Genomic DNA, 20,431 nt, shown 5'->3' with positions numbered 1-20,431 from the left:
GTTTTCCCAATTAGTGATCCAAGACTAAGTCTCCAGGAACTCATAAAGCGGCTCAGGTGGAACCCCATAAAATCGAGTCCAAATCTGTATCAACGGACGTCCAACTGGCTCGTTCCACTTCCACTCCTCAATCTCAAGTAAGCATGAACTACCGGGCACCTTGCACATTCCAAATTGATTAATCTTCTCAAGATCAGCTTTCGTATGATAGTCTACCTTATATGGCTGCTCCTCAATCTTGACCAATGACCACTGGTAAGATGCTGAAACTAACCTCCGAAGCTGCTGAACCACTTGGTCCTCAGACATGGTACCGTGCTTGACCGGAATAAGGCCCGTCCTAGCATTCTCAAGATGTGGTCTGCACGATTCTCAAAGAACATAAGGTCAGGGTCGCATACCCCATACATAGTCACCACAGGCTTAGGAGCCGAAAGAAGGGGGCAATCGGCCTCATGCTTCGGCCTCAAACTGTCGTTGTCGAGGCGATCGATCAGAGAGAGAGAGTAGGCGAGAACGATGAACTCACGAGAGAAAGAGAGTTTTTGCGCTGGACAAAGTTCCCAGCTTTTCTGTTTCTCTATTATGTCGCTAACTGAATACAAAGAAACTCCTACTTAGCTACGTGCCCGGCCAGTCCGCTAAGATCCGAGTCTGCCGTGCCATCCCACGACGTCCGAATCTTCAGCTCGCCACACTGACCGGGCCTAACAGAAAACAGATAGAGCGTGGAGTGGATGATCGTGCTCGCAGGCACTCCTCCCCCTCCTACGTACATGCTGCATGCATCCAACACAACGGCCATGCAGCTGCTTATTTGAAACAGAAAAGATCTACACTAGTCGGGTGGAGCTTAGGCTAACACAAACAAATGTCACATAACTCTTTAGAGCATCCCGCGGCATAGTGACCTGGCTCCCCACATCTAAAACAGTACAACTTCTCTCTTTTCCGCTGCCCTTTGGTGTTCTGACACATCGCTACCCTTGTCAATGCAAGCACCTGTAGCCTCTGTTGGTGCCTTCACACTCTCGGGAGGTACAGCCGCCAAAGCCCTCACCACCGTGATAGCTTCGCCGAAAAGAGTCGACGACTCAGTTGGTACCACAAGTTGAGTCATCGTGGGCGGTGCGGTCACGGTCATTGGCGGATCATGCTTCACGCTTCACGAAGTTACGAGCCTTCTCTTGGCTGTCTAGTTGCTGATGCCTGGATGTCATGGTAGGACATCTGGGGCTGGATGGAATCTAAGACTACTCGCTCTGTTTTATTGGTTTCCTTTCATGCAATGAAATGAAATCGGGGGCATGCCCCTCAATTCAAAAAAAAAACGCCTAGGAGGAGGCTCCTGCCTTCGTGGATGTCGCAGGTTGCGTCCTCCACCCATGCCTCCACCACCACGGCCCCCACGGAGCACCATCCCCCCTTGTCGAGGAGCATAGCGTTGTGGCCCTACCGGACCCTGGACAAAGCCTCCCGTCGGCCCTTGAAATTCCCGGCCGCCATGGTCACTCCCGGTGTTGCCGCGCCCTCCGGCGGAGGACGAGCCATAGAAGGAGTTGTGTGCAGCGGCAACGAACCCATCTTGCTGATTCCCCCAGAATTGTCTACCCGCACCTCCGGCGTTCCTGCCATAGACCCCTCCACCGCCGTAGCCACGCCCCTGCCCCGGTTCCCGCCGCGGCCAGGAACAACAGCGCCGGCCGTCCGGGTACCCGAGTTGGCGACAACAGCCTGTGTTTTGAATTTTGGCCGAAAAAATAGACTTCACCCATCTCGGCCTGGGGCAGAAAATATCTTTTGGCGAAAAACTAGAATTTGGTTAAATTCCAGCCATTTTTTGGTAAAAATTTGGTCAAATTTGCCGAAATTTTTGAAAGCCTGGGGCGAAAAAATACACAAACCGAAAATCAAAACCTTGGCAGCAGCTTGCACGTTTTGATCTTGCGAGTTGTGCGGCGGCGGCTGTGCTTGGTTGCCGTGGCCTGAAGCCATGACGACGATCGCGTAGGAGCGCAGATCCCCTGCCGCCGTATGAACCCACGTCCTCGATGCTCGCTGTATCCCACTGCAAAGAACTCACAGATGTGATCCGAAGTCGTCGGAGACCGCCCTTCATCGTCATAGGCATCCTCCTCGGAGTCCGCCAGCGCCCAGAATTCCCCCCCTACGCGCTGGGGAGGTAACGTCGCCCTCATCCCCTCATCTGTACGAGACGAGACTACGAGGTAACCCAGCGAAAATCCTTCCCACCTTTCCTCCATCCCCTTCCTCAGGTCCCTCGTCGTCGCCGACGTCCCCACGCCAAGGACGACATGGGGTCGCTCACAGTCTTCACCAACGAGCATAGGTTGCGCTATCATCCTCTCCCATCTTCTTTCCTGTAGGTGTTTCTGACAGATCGACCGATTTGCGGATGCAGAGTTCCTTTCACCATTGACCTGCCTGTGGATCCCCCTCCCTGCAGCAGCCCATGGAAGATGTCGCGGTGGTGGGCGAGCTGAGCAGGTTGGAGTACCAGCACGGCGCCACAACAATTTGCCGTCCTTCCGGATGGAGGACCTTCCCGTGGTAATAAGTGGTAACTTCCATTCCGTCATTTTAATTCCTCTGTCTCCCCCCATTCCATTACAGCAAGGGAAATAAAGTGTTTACTGATATGGACCTCTTGGGCAACAAATGTTTGATCTTTGGCGTGATGTTTGTTGTGCTCTGCTCTCCACGGATCTGAAACTCTTGGGCAAAATGTTTGATCTTCTGTTCAAATTGTTGCCTAGGGGTTTCAACGATTGCTCACTTCATGAGCTTTTTTTAGCTGCAAAATGACAATTGTAGTAAAAACACTAAACCTTTATTTGTTTGCTGAACACTGAACCTTTATTTGTTTGCTCAACACCCAACACTGAATATATACATATAGTACTCCTATAGGCCATGGACACTAAGCCTTGATTCTACTGAAAGCACAATGACAATGACAATACACTGCAAAAACACTGATCAGTAAATCCCAGTTCAGTAGTGAAACACTGAACCTTTATTCTAGTGAAACACTGCAAAAACAGGATTTGCTGAACCTTTATTTATTTGCTGATTCAAATAGCCAGCAGAAACTTTATTTGCTGAAACCACAATTTTGAGCGTGAACGGCAGGTGCTCTGCCTTTGCATTATAGAAGAGGGAAAATGGTCCAGTTAATAGGGAAACCGGACCCGAAAACCATACAACGCGCGGTTAATATGGGAAACCGGCAAAAAAACCCACCCAACAACTCATGGCACATCATCTGTGCCGGAAACAAGAGCCCCCAGACCTAGGAACGGAGGCCATGCCTTATATCCAACAAAGACGAACTCCGCAAACACCCACACAATGGCAGCACACCGAAGTGCACCCTGGCAACAGAAGTGGTCAAGCATTGGCCTGAACTAATGCGCGCACCGCCTCGATCACCTTGGGCGTGTGTTCCTTCTTGTACATCTGCAGATAGTGTTGCATCTTCTCATTCAGGTCTTCCTCAGATGCTTTTCCTTTGCTCTTGAGTGTTGGAACCTCTCCAAAGGCCTCCGCCCGCCTATACTCCGCGCGCTTGGCTACAGGAATGTCGCAATCTTTGTTTTTCTTGTCCAAACGGCAGCTTCGTCGCTCAAAGAGAGAAGGGGCAGCCTCTCCCACCTGCAAAACTTGCGGCGAGCTCGACACAGTGAGAGCAAGCTCTTCGAGGAACTCCCCCCACGGAGAGGAGGCTCTCCCAAGAGGCTCATCTGCACCCATCTGGATCAGCTCCTTTGAAGGCTTCCCGGTGCAAGGAGCACTGGAAACCTTCGGCTCCTCCAGTGTCGACATCCCGGGTAGGACAGAAGCCAAGTCAGGAGGATCATCCTCGAGCATGACCTTTTCCAAGGCAGGCTGATCATCAACGGACTGAGCCTTCTCACTCAACTCAGCTGAGCAGCCAGCCACAACAAGCGCACTGCAATCCTCACCAACGGCCACAGCAGGAGGAGCAGATTCAACATTGGCAAGGTCTTGGCTGCCCCCGATAGCTTCCATAGGTTCCCATAGGCTTGAGACTTGAGCAGTCCAACTCTCCACAGCAGCAACCAAGTCTTGAAGAGGCTTGAACAACACCTCAAGACGAGCAGCGAACAAGGCCTGTAACTCAGCGCCGAGCGCCTCCGCCTGAGCTGCAAGGAGAGGCCGCAAGGGCTCCAAAACAGCAGGAGGCACGCCGGGGACAGCCGCCGGCACGACACCATCAGTCGCAGGGTTGTCTTGATGAGAAACCACCGAAGCCCAAGTGCGACCAGGTCGATGAAGTGGGGCTGGAGGCGATCCGCTGCAGGGGGAGGCCGCTGACGAGGCCCGGTAGGCGCGAGGGGGGGACGGCGAGGTTCTGAACCGGCAGGATGCCGTGCCAAGCACTCCCGCTCGCGATGGCCGGAGTGGCCACATCCCAAGCACCGGACAGGGCCGCGGCAGCCCGCGACGAAGTGGTCCGACGCCAAGCACCGAAAGCAGAGGCCGAAAGTCCTCTGCTTGAAAGTGCGAGGCAGTCCAGCATCCTTCCTGGGAGGGGGAGCAGCCACCTTCTCCAGGCTCGGGCGGCGCCGTCTCCCAACCTCCACCCAAGCCGGGGCGGTCGGGGCCAGAGCGGCGGGCGCCGGGGTCGGAGCCGCAGGGGCCGGAGCGGCCAGGTCCGGGGCGGCCGGGGCCAGAGCGGCGGGCGCTGGGGTCGGAGCCGCAGGGGCCGGAGCGGCCGGCGCTGGTGCCGGAGCAGCAGGGGCCGGAGCGGCCGGCGCCGGGGTCGGAGCCGCAGGGGCCGGAGCGGCCGGCGCCGGTGCCGGAGCAGCAGGGGCCTGAGCAGCCGGCGCCGGGGCCGGAGCAGCAGGGGCGAAAAGAACGACCGCCGAAGAGGAGCGCGGGTCGGGATCTGGGTCAGGGCCTTCATCCCCGGCCGGGCTGGGAGGGGGAGGGGGAGGGGCGGCGGCGGGGGAGGCGGCGGGGGCTACGGGGGCCATGGGCGAGGGCGGCGGAGGGGGCTGCATAGTGGCGGCGGCGGCGGCGGCCGCCAGCGGAGTCGGGGATGAAACCACAATGAAAATGTCAATTCTTGTGGTTCTGAAGAACCTCTACTGGCTATATATATGTCAAGTAGGTTGTACTGCTCTTGGACATGCCTTTGGTTCTGAAACTGTCAAAAATAGTGCAAAATTCAAGGAGTGTTGTGCTTTTGGTCATTAGTCCCGGTTTATTTCCATATTCCTTTGGTTGACAAGAGTACTCCTAGGCTACTCATGTCTGCTCATGAAAGTCAATGGAGTGACTTAATCTTGACAGTCAACGGAGTGGAATTCATGATCTAGATTATTATTTCCGTAGTGGAATTCATGAGCTGACTATTTAAAATGGCTGCAGATCAGGTCAGTTAACATGCAATAGGGAAAATGGAGGATTATTTAAGTGAAGATGAGTTCATTGTCGAGTGTATACTGTATTTTGTAGGTGAGTGGCAAGGAAGATACATCCCTTAAGCTATTATGCGCTTTGCAGTGCTATAAAATCATTTTCTGTAAATGGACCCCTTTATGTTTTCATAGAACTAATAATTTTCTTTTTGCTTCCAATACATGAGGAAGTTTACGTAGATTTAACTTCTATGTTTTGTGTATCGACATATTTACGTATATTCCTTTATTTTTTTGCCAAAAGGGATGGGGGCAGCAACGTGCGCCAGCGATGATTTAGTAAGGCTATATAGTCACTAGTGTACCTCTAGAGCGTATGCATGCGTGTCAGATTATTATAGGACTTTTCTTTTTACAATTCCTATTAAACAACTTGTAATCTAGGATTACAAAATTTTAACCTGGCAACAAAGGAAACATTTTTCTAACATTTTGGCAGTACACACATGTGCGGTTTGGAAACTAATTCGTTTAAATTGACAAGTAAATACCTTGGAATGTAACAACTAATTAAGCTTTTATTTCCAATTGAGTACATTTGGCAACTAAACATGTTTAAACTTTTGTCAACTAAACACTTTGCAATCTCACGACTAAGCATGTTTTAATCTGAAAACTAAGTACTTGTAATCTCGTAACTAATTAATTTCAAATTTACGACTCCCTCCGCTTCAAATTACTCGTCGTGGTTTTAGTTCGACGAGTAATTTGGAACGGAGGGAGTAGTTGTAATATGGCATCTGTGAATAGTAATGATCTCTAGCATGGTGCTAGCGCATACTGCTCTTTTTTGTTCCTACTTGAGATACATAAATGTCTACATACGCTCCTGTTTTTCTACTTTTTCATGATGCTTCGCATGCATGTGCTGCCAGCCTGGTTTTTATTTATTTACTAATGTATGCATGGGGCGGAACTTCACAGGGGCACGCGAAGTAGTTGAATCCCGCACGAATGCACATGAAGCTTTAAGTTTTAATCGTTAAAACTTCGATTTTGCATATGAAATTTTTTATTTTCTCGGTCGCAAGTATCAAGTTTGAGAGTTAAAACTCTAAGCTACTTTTTTTTGCCGGTTGTAGGTACTAAGGTCATGATTTTATAGATACAAGATAGATAGATAGTCACGTCCATTATAGATACCTGCCCCGCCGCTGTATAGTCACGTCCATTATAGATACTCGCGACCAGTTTGGCTAAAGGGGTAGGTAGATAGATGAGAAGATAGCACAAATGGCCTATAAAAGGATATTTTCGTTCTCTGTTTCATGCCCATTAGTTTCTACTCTCACATACAGTGTACCTTGTGCATGCCCTACCACCATTTCTCCCAACCCATAACAGAACTGAACAAAGCTAGCAGTCACTCATAGGTAGCCACCATGGACGCGGCCTCGGTGCTTCTCCCCATCGTCCTGGCGCTGGTGGCGATCCCGATCTTGCTGGCGCTACTCGACTGGCTGCGCCTCCCGCCGGGCCCGTGCCCATGGCCGGTGGTGGGCAACCTACGCCAGATCAAGCACGTGCGGTGCCGCTGCTTCCAGGAGTGGGCGGAGTGGTACGGGCCAATCTTCTCCGTGTGGTTCGGCTCCTCCCTCACCGTCGTCGTCTCCACGCCGGAGCTGGCCAAGGAAGTGCTCAAGGAGCACGACCAGCAGCTCGCCAACCGCACCCGGAACCGCTCCACCCAGCGCTTCAGCCGCAACGGCCAGGACCTCGTCTGGGCCGACTACGGCCCGCACTACATCAAGGTGCGCAAGCTGTGCAATCTCGAGCTCTTCACACAGAAGCGGCTCGAGGCGCTGCGCCCCATCCGGGAGGACGAGGTCACTGCCATGGTCGCGTCTGTCCACCGCGCCGCCATCGGCCCCGGTAAGCAAAGCAAGCAACCGAGATCGCACCTTTTTTATGTTCACTTATGCCATGCATTATTGTTGCTGCTGCAAATAAACTGGTGCGTCGAGTGGTTGACGAATTGCTTTCTCCTGTTAGTCTCGTGTTGGGATGGGAGTTTGCCGGATTAGCAAAATGTTTAACTGTTGTGTACCTTTCTTAGTGTCAAGCTTGCATCGAAAAGAAAAAGAACCCCGCAAAAAAAGAAAAAGAAAAAGAAAAAGAGCACTGTTATGTGACGTTTTGGATCCGATTTCAGTACCACAAACAATACGAGCCATCCATCGAAGCGTCGTGCCAAGGCCGGATGCCAAAGCATTGTACACACTGATTCTGACAAGAAAAAGCATTCATAGCAACATTTTATAAGATTCATACCATAATTCTAATTGCAACATTCATAGAATATGTTATAAGATTCATTCAACAAAATACAACAAGATTTGCTAAATGAAATCAGTGTACAATATATCGTTCGCTATAGCGCGTTATAGATTCGCTATAGTAGCAGATTTTAAAGGATGCGCTATTTTGTCGTAGCACACTATTTTTACCCTTGTTAATAACACAATTCTAATTGCAAAGTTCATAGCAAAATAGTATAAGATTCATAGCAATATCCTATTGAGTTGAGTTGTAAATTAATTGTTCAAATGTTTTTAGGTAATGAAGGAAAGCCATTAGTTGTGAGGAGTCACCTTGCTATGGTGTCTTTCAACAATATAACACGGCTAGTTTTTGGGAAGCGGTTCATGAATGCAAATGGTGACATTAACGAAGAAGGGCAGGAGTTCAAGAGTATTGTCAACAACGGGATAAAAATAGGTGCATCTCTCTCTATTGCTGAATATGTTTGGTACTTGAGATGGCTGTTTCCACTTAATGAGGAGCTTTACAAGACCCACAATGAGAGAAGGGATCACCTGACCAAGAAGATCATAGAAGAGCATGCGAAGGCCCTTAAGGAAAGTGGTGGCAAGCATCATTTCGTGCATGCACTGTTGACTCTCAGAGAACAGTATGACCTTAGTGATGACACAGTTTTCGGACTTCTATGGGTATGATGGATGCCCCTTTATATTTAATTAATATATCTTCATACAGTACATTTTGATTTTAGTGTCATAAGATGAGTTGTCGTGCTAATTTTTAATGTGGAATACAGTAAAATATCAATGCCTTGGCAGTGCTCCCATTATTTGCATAAATGTTGAATTCCCTGCCTTTTTATTGCATTGATTGATTTTTGGGAGAAGGGAAAGTTTAGCCAAATTTACTAGTTATACGTTTGGTGATATGCCACTCTCTCAAGGTTGGTGTAAGATGCTGGGATTGGAAAATGCATGTTTATTTTCTCGTTATAAATAAGGTAATGCTTTGCAAAAAATACAAAAGTGAACATGGCTCCACACGCACCCATGTGAATAGTAAATTCAAAAATAATATAAGAAAAAAAATTATTTTTTTGAAATTTCGGGGTATGACACTTAGTCAACCATTCTAATCGCGTGTGAAGTTTCGTGATCTATTGACACCTATGGTATTCTTAGTGAAGAAAATACAATTAGGACCATACTATTCATCAAACAGTGTTTTTTAATATAGCTTCGATTTTGTCAATTTTGCCAAGAATACCATGGATGTGATTTCTTCGTGAAACTTCATACGTGAGTATACCGGTTAACTATGTATATTTTAAAAAAAGTTCAGATTTTTTTGATTTTTTCTAATTTTTTGAATTTACTATTCATAAGGGGTGCGCGTGGAACCATGTTTACCAAATCCGCGTCCAATGCTTTGTTGTTAAATACTAATTCATCACCAACTATTTCCTCCTTCCCATGTTAATTGTTGTGCTCAAACGAATGGATTTAGCACTGATATACGTCTAGGTACATTCGGCTGAGCGACAGTTAATATGAGAGGGAGGGAATAGTATTTAGCCAAAAAAAAATCAGACTGTGCCTCTTTATATTCCTATCTTGCAAATGCTAAACTTGTTCATACTGGTAAACCAGTGTAATCTTTGTCCCTGGATGCCTCCTCGTATATTCGTATATTGCACATGTCAAACTTGTTCATACTGCTAAATCAACATCAAAGCAGTACACCATATCTGCTATGTACTGAAGTTGCACCCTGATAATCCGTTGAGGGGGCCCTCTTGTGATTTCTTTAGTGCTTACCACCCCAAGATTTGTTCCTTGTGTTCAGGACATCATCACTACTGGCATGGATACAACAGTCATATCAGTCGAGTGGGCAATGGCAGAGCTGGTCAGGTATCCCAGGGTGCAGAAGAAGCTGCAAGAGGAGTTGGACAGTGTCATCGGCCGTGACCGCGTCATGTCCGAGACCGACTTCCAAAAACTGCCGTACTTGCTAGCCGTCGTCAAGGAGTCCCTCCGGTTGCACCCGGCAACGCCGCTCATGCTGCCCCACAAGGCCAGCGCAAGCGTCAAGGTCGGCGACTACAACATCCCAAAGGGCGCTGATGTCACGGTGAATGTGTGGGCGATCGCTCGCAATCCCGATGTGTGGAGCAACCCGCTGGAGTACAGGCCGGAGCGTTTCCTGGAGGAGAGCATTGACATCAAGGGTGGTGACTTCAGGGTGCTCCCCTTCGGCGCGGGCCGGAGGGTGTGTCCTGGTGCGCAGCTGGGAATCAACCTCGTGGCCTCCATGATCGGGCACCTTCTGCACCATTTCGAGTGGTCTCTGCCAGAAGGCACCATGCCGGAGGATGTTGACATGATGGAGTCCCCCGGAATCGTCACGTTCATGAGCACGCCGCTGCAGGCTGTCGCCAAGCCGCGCCTGGACAAGGAGGAGTTGTACAACAGGGTCCCGGTTGAGATGTGAGCAAGGTTTTGAATTCTGAATGATTTTTTTTCTCATGGGGGACAGAGATTCCAGGTTACCACGTAACCATGAAATACCAGACAAATTTCAGGCGAAATTTAAATCAAATTTTGAATTCAAAATTATGTACCACTTATATACATTATTATTGAACTAAATATATTCAGAAACTGTCTGGTTAGGTCCGCATGACCGAGGGCCAAACCAGCGGCCTATATATATGGTTGGACTCGATATGGAAGACCCTAGTTACCACTACACCATCGCTATTTAGGTGTGATATGTTTCAGTTCCTGCCTATCTAACTACACATCGACAGTTTAATTTTTTTTTTTTGAAAGTTCTACCATTTGTTTTACTCGGTATATGGGTTTCTCATGGGGCAGCGAAATTTGTCGTTAGCGGGTGGTTTGTCAAAAAAAAATCCTTGGATGTGAGCAGCTTGGAATGTTTTTTGAAGGAGCGGCATGGACTGTTACACCGTTGAGGATTTGTCCCTCCTTGAAAAAAGGTGTTTGATTGAGCTCATGTTATTGTAAACTGGGTGTTAACTTTCCTTTGAAATCGTAAAGTTATAGTTTGAGATTGTTCAAACTTCTTGATGGCTCTCGGCAAAGACGCGCCAAGTGGCAACCCCCTTGGCTCTTGGAAAACTGTTTGCCCAGTGCCCGACGGATGGTTCTCGACGAAATTGAGTTTTCTTGAGAGGTGTACGCCGAGTACTCTTTGCCGAGAACAATTATTGGCAAAGCCTTTGCCAAGTGTTTCTGGCACTCGGCGTAGAGTGAATTTCCAGTAGTGTTTGTTCTACTTTGATTATGTACTTTGGTGTGTATTTGTATAGGATTTTGATTTGTACTAATGAAAAAAATTAGACAATGTATTTGTCCACCTATTACCTAATGCTATCCATGTAAATGATGGTTGAATATCGTTTTCTTGATGAAACTTGGCACTGTGTTCACATTTTAGGTCCTCTTAGGGCATCTCCAAAGTTGTATGTCAAACTGGTCGTAACTGCGCGGTCCGGACAGTTTGAACCCTCCAACGTTGTCCTCCAAACTCCGCGGACCGGTCCAAATGTCTGAATTCTCACAAAATAGAAGCAAACAGGTAGGAGGTTTGCAGGCGTCCGGACCTATGTCACGCACGCTACTGACTGCCCGGACCCACATAGCTAGTGACAGATCGAATAACTTTGGTAGTGGGCAGATTCGACTGGATCTATATTGCATCATCGACCGGTACTTCTGTGTTAAAGACGACAAGGGCAAGGGCACAACCACCGGCGCTAAAGCCCAAACCGCCCAATAACGTGTCAGCCTCTTAGGAATCCCCTACCAAGTTGCCTTAGGAAAAAAATGAATCCCCTACCGAGTCCATCGTCATTCTCCTCTAAATCCCCGTTGCTGAGCCGCCCAACCCGCTCCGTGCCACCGCACCACGCTGTGGTCCTTCGTCTGGCACTGCACCGCTTCTACGTGACACCAGCCACTTCTGTCGGCACCCAGTCCCGCGACACGTCGGTGCTGCACAGCCGCCCACTCGGTTCAGCTGTGCACTGCGCCTCCCGCTGCTGTGCGCCGTCTTTCAAGAAGAGGCCAGAGGAGCAAGCGTTGCAGCTAGAAGCAGTCGTCACAACATTTGTTCCGACACCATACTCTACAGCGCATCAACTATCAAATTACACTTGCGCAGTGGCGGAACCAGAACTTTTGTGGAGCCTGGGCAAGTTAAGCCTAAGTGTACAATCTAGAATATCACAATTCGAATATTCGGATACACATCATATAAGATAGCACCAAACTTCTGAACCACAAAACCACATTAATAATGAAGTGAAAACATGAATGTAATAGTCACAAAAAATGTAATTTTAAAATGAACTAATATATAATATATCAATATCCGTTTCATAGACCAAATAAAGTTGAGACTTGACAAGAAAGATTTATAACCAGCCTTGCATAGAGACAAACTCGGCATGTTGCCAACAAAAATAAAGCTATCCATACCAGATGTCATTGTGCAATTTCTTCCACCACGAAAGCATCTCGCACTTGTTGATTTTTGCGAAAAGAAAGACATATATCTATATTTGGTTTTGTTCTCGTCAATCTACTAGGAAAACCAAGATTGATAAAAATCCAATCTTTTCTGTACCCCTACAGGTACCTCAAAGAAGGATAGGAGGAACATCGGCATGCTCATGACTACCGAGTTGATAAGGACCAACCGCCCCCATAATATAAGGGCTTTCCCTTCCACCAACTCCACTTCTTTTCAAATCGATCTTCAATACATTTCCACTCTTTATTAGTGAGTTTACAATGGTGTATTTGGATGCCCAAATAGGTAAATGGCAAAGAACCTAGCTCGCAACCAAACAACTGTTTATAACTATCATGTTCATCTTTGGCACGCCCAAAACAGAATAATCCAGTTTTGCTGAAATTAATTTTGAGCCCGGACATTTGTTCAAAAAGGCACAAAACTAACTTCATATTCCTTGCCTTAGCTGGATCATGTTCCATCAAGATAATGGTGTCATCTGCATATTGTAGAATGGATACCCCACCGTCCACCAGATGTGGGATAAGACCCCCTACCTGGCTGCCTTCTTTCGCTTTTTTGATAAGAACGACCAACATTAAAAAGGATACGAGACATCGGATCTTCTTGCCTCAGTCCTTTCTGCATTTGGAAGTAATGGCCTATATCATCATTAACCTTACTTCCAACGCTGCCTTCCTGTACAAAGGATTCGACCTGCTTCCGCCAGGTTGCATCGAACCCTTTCATACGCAAAGCTTGCTGTAAAAATGACCACTTCACTTTATCATAAGCCTTTTCGAAATCCACTTTAAAGACCACTCCATCGAGTTTCTTTGAATGGATTTCATGTAAGGTTTCATGTAGGACAACCACACCCTCGAGTATATGCCGTCCAGGGATGAAGGCTATTTGAGTCGGCTGAACCACAGACTGAGCTATCTGTGTCAAACGGTTCGTACCAACTTTAGTAAAAAAATTGAAGCTTACATTAAGCAGACATATCGGTCGGAACTGCTCAATCCGAATCGCTTCCTTCTTTGGTAACAACGTGATTGTTCCAAAGTTCAATTTAAATAGTTGCAAGTGGCCATTAAACAGATCATGGAACATAGGCATCAAGTCACCCTTAATAAAATCCCAACATCTCTTATAGAACTCAACTGGGAAGCCATCTGGACCAGGTGCTTTGTTATTTTTCATTTGCGAAATCGCCTCAAACAATTCCTTCTCAGAGAACGGGGCCATGAGCACCTCATTCTCAGCATCTCCCAGTTGCGTTATGTTATCCACTGCACTCTCATTGAGTGCGACACAGTTCTCAACTGGGGCCCCGAACAATTTTTTATAGAAGTTTGAAATATACATCTTAAGGTTCTCATGACCGACAATTGTGCCTTCATACTGTTCAAGCTGAATGATTTTCTTTTTCCTATGTTTCCCATTGGCAAGCATATGGAAAAATTGTGTATAATTATCCCCTTGAATCACCCGACACACTTTAGCCCTAAGCGCCCATTTGATCTCTTCTTCTCGAAGAAGCTTTGCCAAACAGACCTCGGCTTCTCTTTTAACCACTCGCTCATCAATGTCTAACGAGTGACTCTCAACTTTTATATAAAGATCATTAATGATGTTAAGCAGTCTCTCTTTCTGCTGCTTATAAATACCACTATCGTTCTTGGCCCAGCCGCTCAAAAACTGTCGAATGTGTCTAATCTTAAATTGCTATCTTTCGACATTGGACTCACCCCTTTGCTCCGACTCCCATTACTTTACTATCATCTAAAGCAACCCTTCTCTCTCGAACCATGATGTTTCGAAGGAGAAGGTATGTTTGTTTCCTTGGTGAGTTGCCTCACCAGAGTGAACAAGCAGGGGTGTACGGTCAGAAATTCCTCTTAGTAACGCTTGCACCGTCACGAAAGGGAATTTTTGTTCCCACTCAACACTCGTGAGAACTCTATCCAACTTTACATATGTTGGATTCAGAAGATTATTAGCCCAAGTGAATTGCCTACCCGTGAGTTCAATCTCTCACAGGTCCATGCTTTCTATAATTGGATTAAACATGAATGACCATCTACCATCGAAATTGTCATTATTTTCTTCTTCTCTTCTTCTATTGATATTGAAGTCTCCACCCACTAAATGTTGGGGAACGTAGTAATTTCAAAAAAATTCCTACGCACACGCAAGATCATGGTGATGCATAGCAACGAGAGGGGAGAGTGTTGTCCACGTACCCTCGTAGACCGACAGCGGAAGCGTTATCACAACGCGGTTGATGTAGTCGTACGTCATCACGATCCGACCGATCAAGTACCGAACGTATGGCACCTCCGAGTTCTACACACGTTCAGCTCGATGACGTCCCTCGAACTCCGATCCAGCCGAGTCTTGAGGGAGAGTTTCGTCAGCATGACGGCGTGGTGGCGATGATGATGTTCCACCGACGCAGGGCTTCGCCTAAGCTCCGCAACGGTATTATCGAGGTGTAATATGGTGGAGGGGGGCACCGCACACGGCTAAAATATCGTATATCAAGTGTGTCCATGGGGTGCCCCCTGCCCCCGTATATAAAGGAGCAAGGGGGAGGCCGCCGGCCTAGGGAGGAGAGGCGCGCCAGAAGGGGGAGTCCTACTCCACCTTTCCTTGTTGGAATAGGAGAAGGGAAGGGAGAAGGAGAAAGAAGGAAGGGGGCGCCCCCCTTCCCTAGTCCAATTCGGACCAGATAATGGGGAGGGGCGCGGCCACCTTTTGAGGCCTTTCTCTCCTTTCCCGTATGGCCCATTAAGGCCCAATACGAATTCCCGTAACTCTCCGGTACTCCAAAAAATACCCGAATCACTCGGAACCTTTCCGAAGTCCGAATATAGTCGTCCAATATATCGATCTTTACGTCTCGACCATTTCGAGACTCCTCGTCATATCACCGATCTCATCCGGGACTCCGAACTCCTTCGGTACATCAAAACTCAATAAAACTGTCATCGTAACGTTAAGCGTGCGGACCCTACGGGTTTGAGAACTATGTAGACATGACCGAGACACGTCTCCGGTCAATAACCAATAGCGGGACCTGGATACCCATATTGGCTCCCACATATTCTACGAAGATCTTTATCGGTCAGACCGCATAACAACATACGTTGTTCCCTTTGTCACCGGTATGTTACTTGCCCGAGATTTGATCGTCGGTATCTCGATACCTAGTTCAATCTCGTTACCGGCAAGTCTCTTTACTCGTTCCGTAATACATCATCCCGCAACTAACTCATTAGTCACAATGCTTGCAAGGCTTATAGTGATGTGCATTACCGAGTGGGCCCAGAGATACCTCTCCGACAATCGGAGTGACAAATCCTAATCTCGAAATACGCCAACCCAACAAGTACCTTTGGAGACACCTGTAGAGCACCTTTATAATCACCCATTTACGTTGTGACGTTTGGTAGCACACAAAGTGTTCCTCTGGTAAACGGGAGTTGCATAATCTCATAGTCATAGGAACATGTATAAGTCATGAAGAAAGCAATAGCAACATACTAAACGATTAGGTGCTAAGCTAACGGAATGGGTCAATTCAGTCACGTCATTCTCCTAATGAGGTGATCTCGTTAATCAAATGACAACTCATGTCTATGGCTAGGAAACATAACCATCTTTGATTAACGAGCTAGTCAAGTAGAGGCATACTAGTGACACTCTGTTTGTCTATGTATTCACACATGTATTATGTTTCCGGTTAATACAATTCTAGCATGAATAATAAACATTTATCATGATATAAGGAAATATATAATACTTTATTATTGCCTCTAGGGCATATTTCCTTCACTAAAATGGGTAAGGTATCCCCTCCACAGATCCTTACTAGATCTGCAAGGAAGTCAAGTTTGAGCTCTGGCTGTGCCGCTCCATACACCACCACAATTGCCCATCTGAAACCATCAACTTTCGATCGCACATGAAACTTGATGGCAAACTTACCCATAAACACCTTCATCACCACCTCTAGAGATTCACAGTTGACACCGAGCAAGATCCCGCCAGACCTTCCCCGATGTGGCAAACAGTGCAAATCAAAGTCTAGACCACCATAAATCGTGGCCAGAAACTGCAAGGTGAAATTATCGCGTCCTGTCTCGAGCAACGCAATAAGATCAAGCTTATAGTCCCGGGAAGCCTCCGCCAAAAACCTACGCTTAGCCAAATCTGCAAGACCTCTACTATTCTAGTATATCCCTTTCATGGATCGTCATGAAATTTCTTCTTGAATTTGATTCTCGCACTCCGACGCACAGTAGAAAGGTCGTATACCTTCTTCTTTCGTGTGCGTTTGGGCTAATCAGTCCCAATCCCACAGTTCGCATGACTGGGGTTGTCACTAGGCCCTTCGTTTGGATGAAGAAGAGCCGCATGCTCCTCCTCCTCCAAGGTCTCCGAGTCAAGAATACTCGCAGCAACTCGTGAACACCCAACTCATTAATCTCACTCTCTTCCATTGGTTTAACAGCCGCAATGTTTTTAAGCATATGCATCGTTCTATCAGCCTCTAAATCAAGCAACTCATTAATTGACGTAGCCACCTCGCGACCATTACCCCCCAAAGATACGCCCAATTTATCGGCTCTGTTCACTATATCATGTTCGGAAAAATGCAGAACAGAAAAAACTGGTATTAACTGACATACCTGTAGTGTGCTCGATATCCCGTAGTTTGGCAGTCCGCATGGCACGCCCCATCTGTAGGTCATCTACGTCGGGTTGGGCCTGAATACGTGTGCTCGACTGCCTATGGGAAGAAGTCGGATCCGGGATCCCACCAAAGCCCACCACCTCATCGGTGGAGCGCACCACCGGTCGTCCACCTGGCGGCACCCCAAGCGGCACCTCTAGTGCGCCCGGTACCGGTGCCATGGGAGCACTCCCGGGCCTCACCGTAGCAATCGCCTCCCGCGACACGTAGGGCAAAATTGTGGACATCAGTACAGTCAAGGTAGCCGCCACGTCGGCAGGTGGCCCCAAATCCGAGGCCACCTGCCTCGGGCTCGTATCCCCCGTCGGTGTCGCCACTGCCATCTGTCCCTCCTGCTCCACCATAGTTGTTGTCTCCTGCGACAACTGCGATAGAGTGGTAGGCCCCTGGACGGTCGAACTAGTCGTCACATCTGAAATCGAGTGAAGAGTCAAGACCGCCTGCCTCATGCTCCTCCCCCTAACTGGCGTTGAGACCACCACCTGCCCCATGCCCCTCGCGGAATCTGAAGTACGCACAGGCGACATCGGTGGTAATTCCGGCTCCACCGGATCATCAACCTCCATCCGGCCCCTCCAGAGACGGCCTGGCGCCGAAGCCGCCCCAAAGGAACCGAAACGCAATCCCACCATAGGCGTCGAAAAAGTCTCTGACCCCTTACCCAACGGGGCCTCGGACGACTGATTCGTCGCACCAGTGGACGAAGGTCCATCCCCACGCTTATCGTGGTCCATAAGATCATCCTGCTGCCCCTGGCTACCGTCGGCGCCACCATCATCAACCTTACCTTTATCCGTGTCCTCTACCATCAGGTACCCCTCAATCACAATCTTAAGATGATAGTTGAGTCCCTCATAAAACCATGACATGTAAGCTGGAACCGCGTCCAAATCAATCACACCAACACGCAACCTCGCTATGCCATGGCAGCGAGTGAATGGCATATCAACTTCCATGGTTTTCCCAATTAGTGATCCAAGACTAAGTCTCCAGGAACTCATAAAGCGGCTCAGGTGGAACCCCATAAAATCGAGTCCAAATCTGTATCAACGGACGTCCAACTGGCTCGTTCCACTTCCACTCCTCAATCTCAAGTAAGCATGAACTACCGGGCACCTTGCACATTCCAAATTGATTAATCTTCTCAAGATCAGCTTTCGTATGATAGTCTACCTTATATGGCTGCTCCTCAATCTTGACCAATGACCACTGGTAAGATGCTGAAACTAACCTCCGAAGCTGCTGAACCACTTGGTCCTCAGACATGGTACCGTGCTTGACCGGAATAAGGCCCGTCCTAGCATTCTCAAGATGTGGTCTGCACGATTCTCAAAGAACATAAGGTCAGGGTCGCATACCCCATACATAGTCACCACAGGCTTAGGAGCCGAAAGAAGGGGGCAATCGGCCTCATGCTTCGGCCTCAAACTGTCGTTGTCGAGGCGATCGATCAGAGAGAGAGAGTAGGCGAGAACGATGAACTCACGAGAGAAAGAGAGTTTTTGCGCTGGACAAAGTTCCCAGCTTTTCTGTTTCTCTATTATGTCGCTAACTGAATACAAAGAAACTCCTACTTAGCTACGTGCCCGGCCAGTCCGCTAAGATCCGAGTCTGCCGTGCCATCCCACGACGTCCGAATCTTCAGCTCGCCACACTGACCGGGCCTAACAGAAAACAGATAGAGCGTGGAGTGGATGATCGTGCTCGCAGGCACTCCTCCCCCTCCTACGTACATGCTGCATGCATCCAACACAACGGCCATGCAGCTGCTTATTTGAAACAGAAAAGATCTACACTAGTCGGGTGGAGCTTAGGCTAACACAAACAAATGTCACATAACTCTTTAGAGCATCCCGCGGCATAGTGACCTGGCTCCCCACATCTAAAACAGTACAACTTCTCTCTTTTCCGCTGCCCTTTGGTGTTCTGACACATCGCTACCCTTGTCAATGCAAGCACCTGTAGCCTCTGTTGGTGCCTTCACACTCTCGGGAGGTACAGCCGCCAAAGCCCTCACCACCGTGATAGCTTCGCCGAAAAGAGTCGACGACTCAGTTGGTACCACAAGTTGAGTCATCGTGGGCGGTGCGGTCACGGTCATTGGCGGATCATGCTTCACGCTTCACGAAGTTACGAGCCTTCTCTTGGCTGTCTAGTTGCTGATGCCTGGATGTCATGGTAGGACATCTGGGGCTGGATGGAATCTAAGACTACTCGCTCTGTTTTATTGGTTTCCTTTCATGCAATGAAATGAAATCGGGGGCATGCCCCTCAATTCAAAAAAAAAAACGCCTAGGAGGAGGCTCCTGCCTTCGTGGATGTCGCAGGTTGCGTCCTCCACCCATGCCTCCACCACCACGGCCCCCACGGAGCACCATCCCCCCTTGTCGAGGAGCATAGCGTTGTGGCCCTACCGGACCCTGGACAAAGCCTCCCGTCGGCCCTTGAAATTCCCGGCCGCCATGGTCACTCCCGGTGTTGCCGCGCCCTCCGGCGGAGGACGAGCCATAGAAGGAGTTGTGTGCAGCGGCAACGAACCCATCTTGCTGATTCCCCCAGAATTGTCTACCCGCACCTCCGGCGTTCCTGCCATAGACTCCTCCACCGCCGTAGCCACGCCCCTGCCCCGGTTCCCGCCGCGGCCAGGAACAACAGCGCCGGCCGTCCGGGTACCCGAGTTGGCGACAACAGCCTGTGTTTTGAATTTTGGCCGAAAAAATAGACTTCACCCATCTCGGCCTGGGGCAGAAAATATCTTTTGGCGAAAAACTAGAATTTGGTTAAATTCCAGCCATTTTTTGGTAAAAATTTGGTCAAATTTGCCGAAATTTTTGAAAGCCTGGGGCGAAAAAATACACAAACCGAAAATCAAAACCTTGGCAGCAGCTTGCACGTTTTGATCTTGCGAGTTGTGCGGCGGCGGCTGTGCTTGGTTGCCGTGGCCTGAAGCCATGACGACGATCGCGTAGGAGCGCAGATCCCCTGCCGCCGTATGAACCCACGTCCTCGATGCTCGCTGTATCCCACTGCAAAGAACTCACAGATGTGATCCGAAGTCGTCGGAGACCGCCCTTCATCGTCATAGGCATCCTCCTCGGAGTCCGCCAGCGCCCAGAATTCCCCCCCTACGCGCTGGGGAGGTAACGTCGCCCTCATCCCCTCATCTGTACGAGACGAGACTACGAGGTAACCCAGCGAAAATCCTTCCCACCTTTCCTCCATCCCCTTCCTCAGGTCCCTCGTCGTCGCCGACGTCCCCACGCCAAGGACGACATGGGGTCGCTCACAGTCTTCACCAACGAGCATAGGTTGCGCTATCATCCTCTCCCATCTTCTTTCCTGTAGGTGTTTCTGACAGATCGACCGATTTGCGGATGCAGAGTTCCTTTCACCA

At 48.6% G+C, this 20,431-nt stretch overlaps 1 protein-coding gene across 1 annotated transcript; it reads left to right on the top strand.

The window, feature by feature from the left end:
- Positions 1 to 6,741: 6,741 nt before the first annotated feature.
- LOC141021424 (cytochrome P450 98A1-like) lies at positions 6,742 to 10,410 on the top strand. Its single transcript, XM_073497279.1, has 3 exons — positions 6,742 to 7,340; positions 8,025 to 8,419; positions 9,576 to 10,410. The coding sequence occupies exons 1-3, from the start codon at positions 6,851 to 6,853 to the stop codon at positions 10,221 to 10,223; spliced, it is 1,533 nt and encodes a 510-aa protein (XP_073353380.1). The 5' UTR covers positions 6,742 to 6,850; the 3' UTR covers positions 10,224 to 10,410.
- The last annotated feature ends 10,021 nt before the right edge of the window (positions 10,411 to 20,431 follow it).

This window comes from Aegilops tauschii, chromosome 4, assembly GCF_002575655.3.
Source record: "Aegilops tauschii subsp. strangulata cultivar AL8/78 chromosome 4, Aet v6.0, whole genome shotgun sequence".
Lineage (NCBI taxonomy): Eukaryota > Viridiplantae > Streptophyta > Magnoliopsida > Poales > Poaceae > Aegilops > Aegilops tauschii.
The sequence above is the reverse complement of the archived record's forward strand: the minus strand, read 5'-3'. Positions and strand labels throughout refer to the sequence as shown.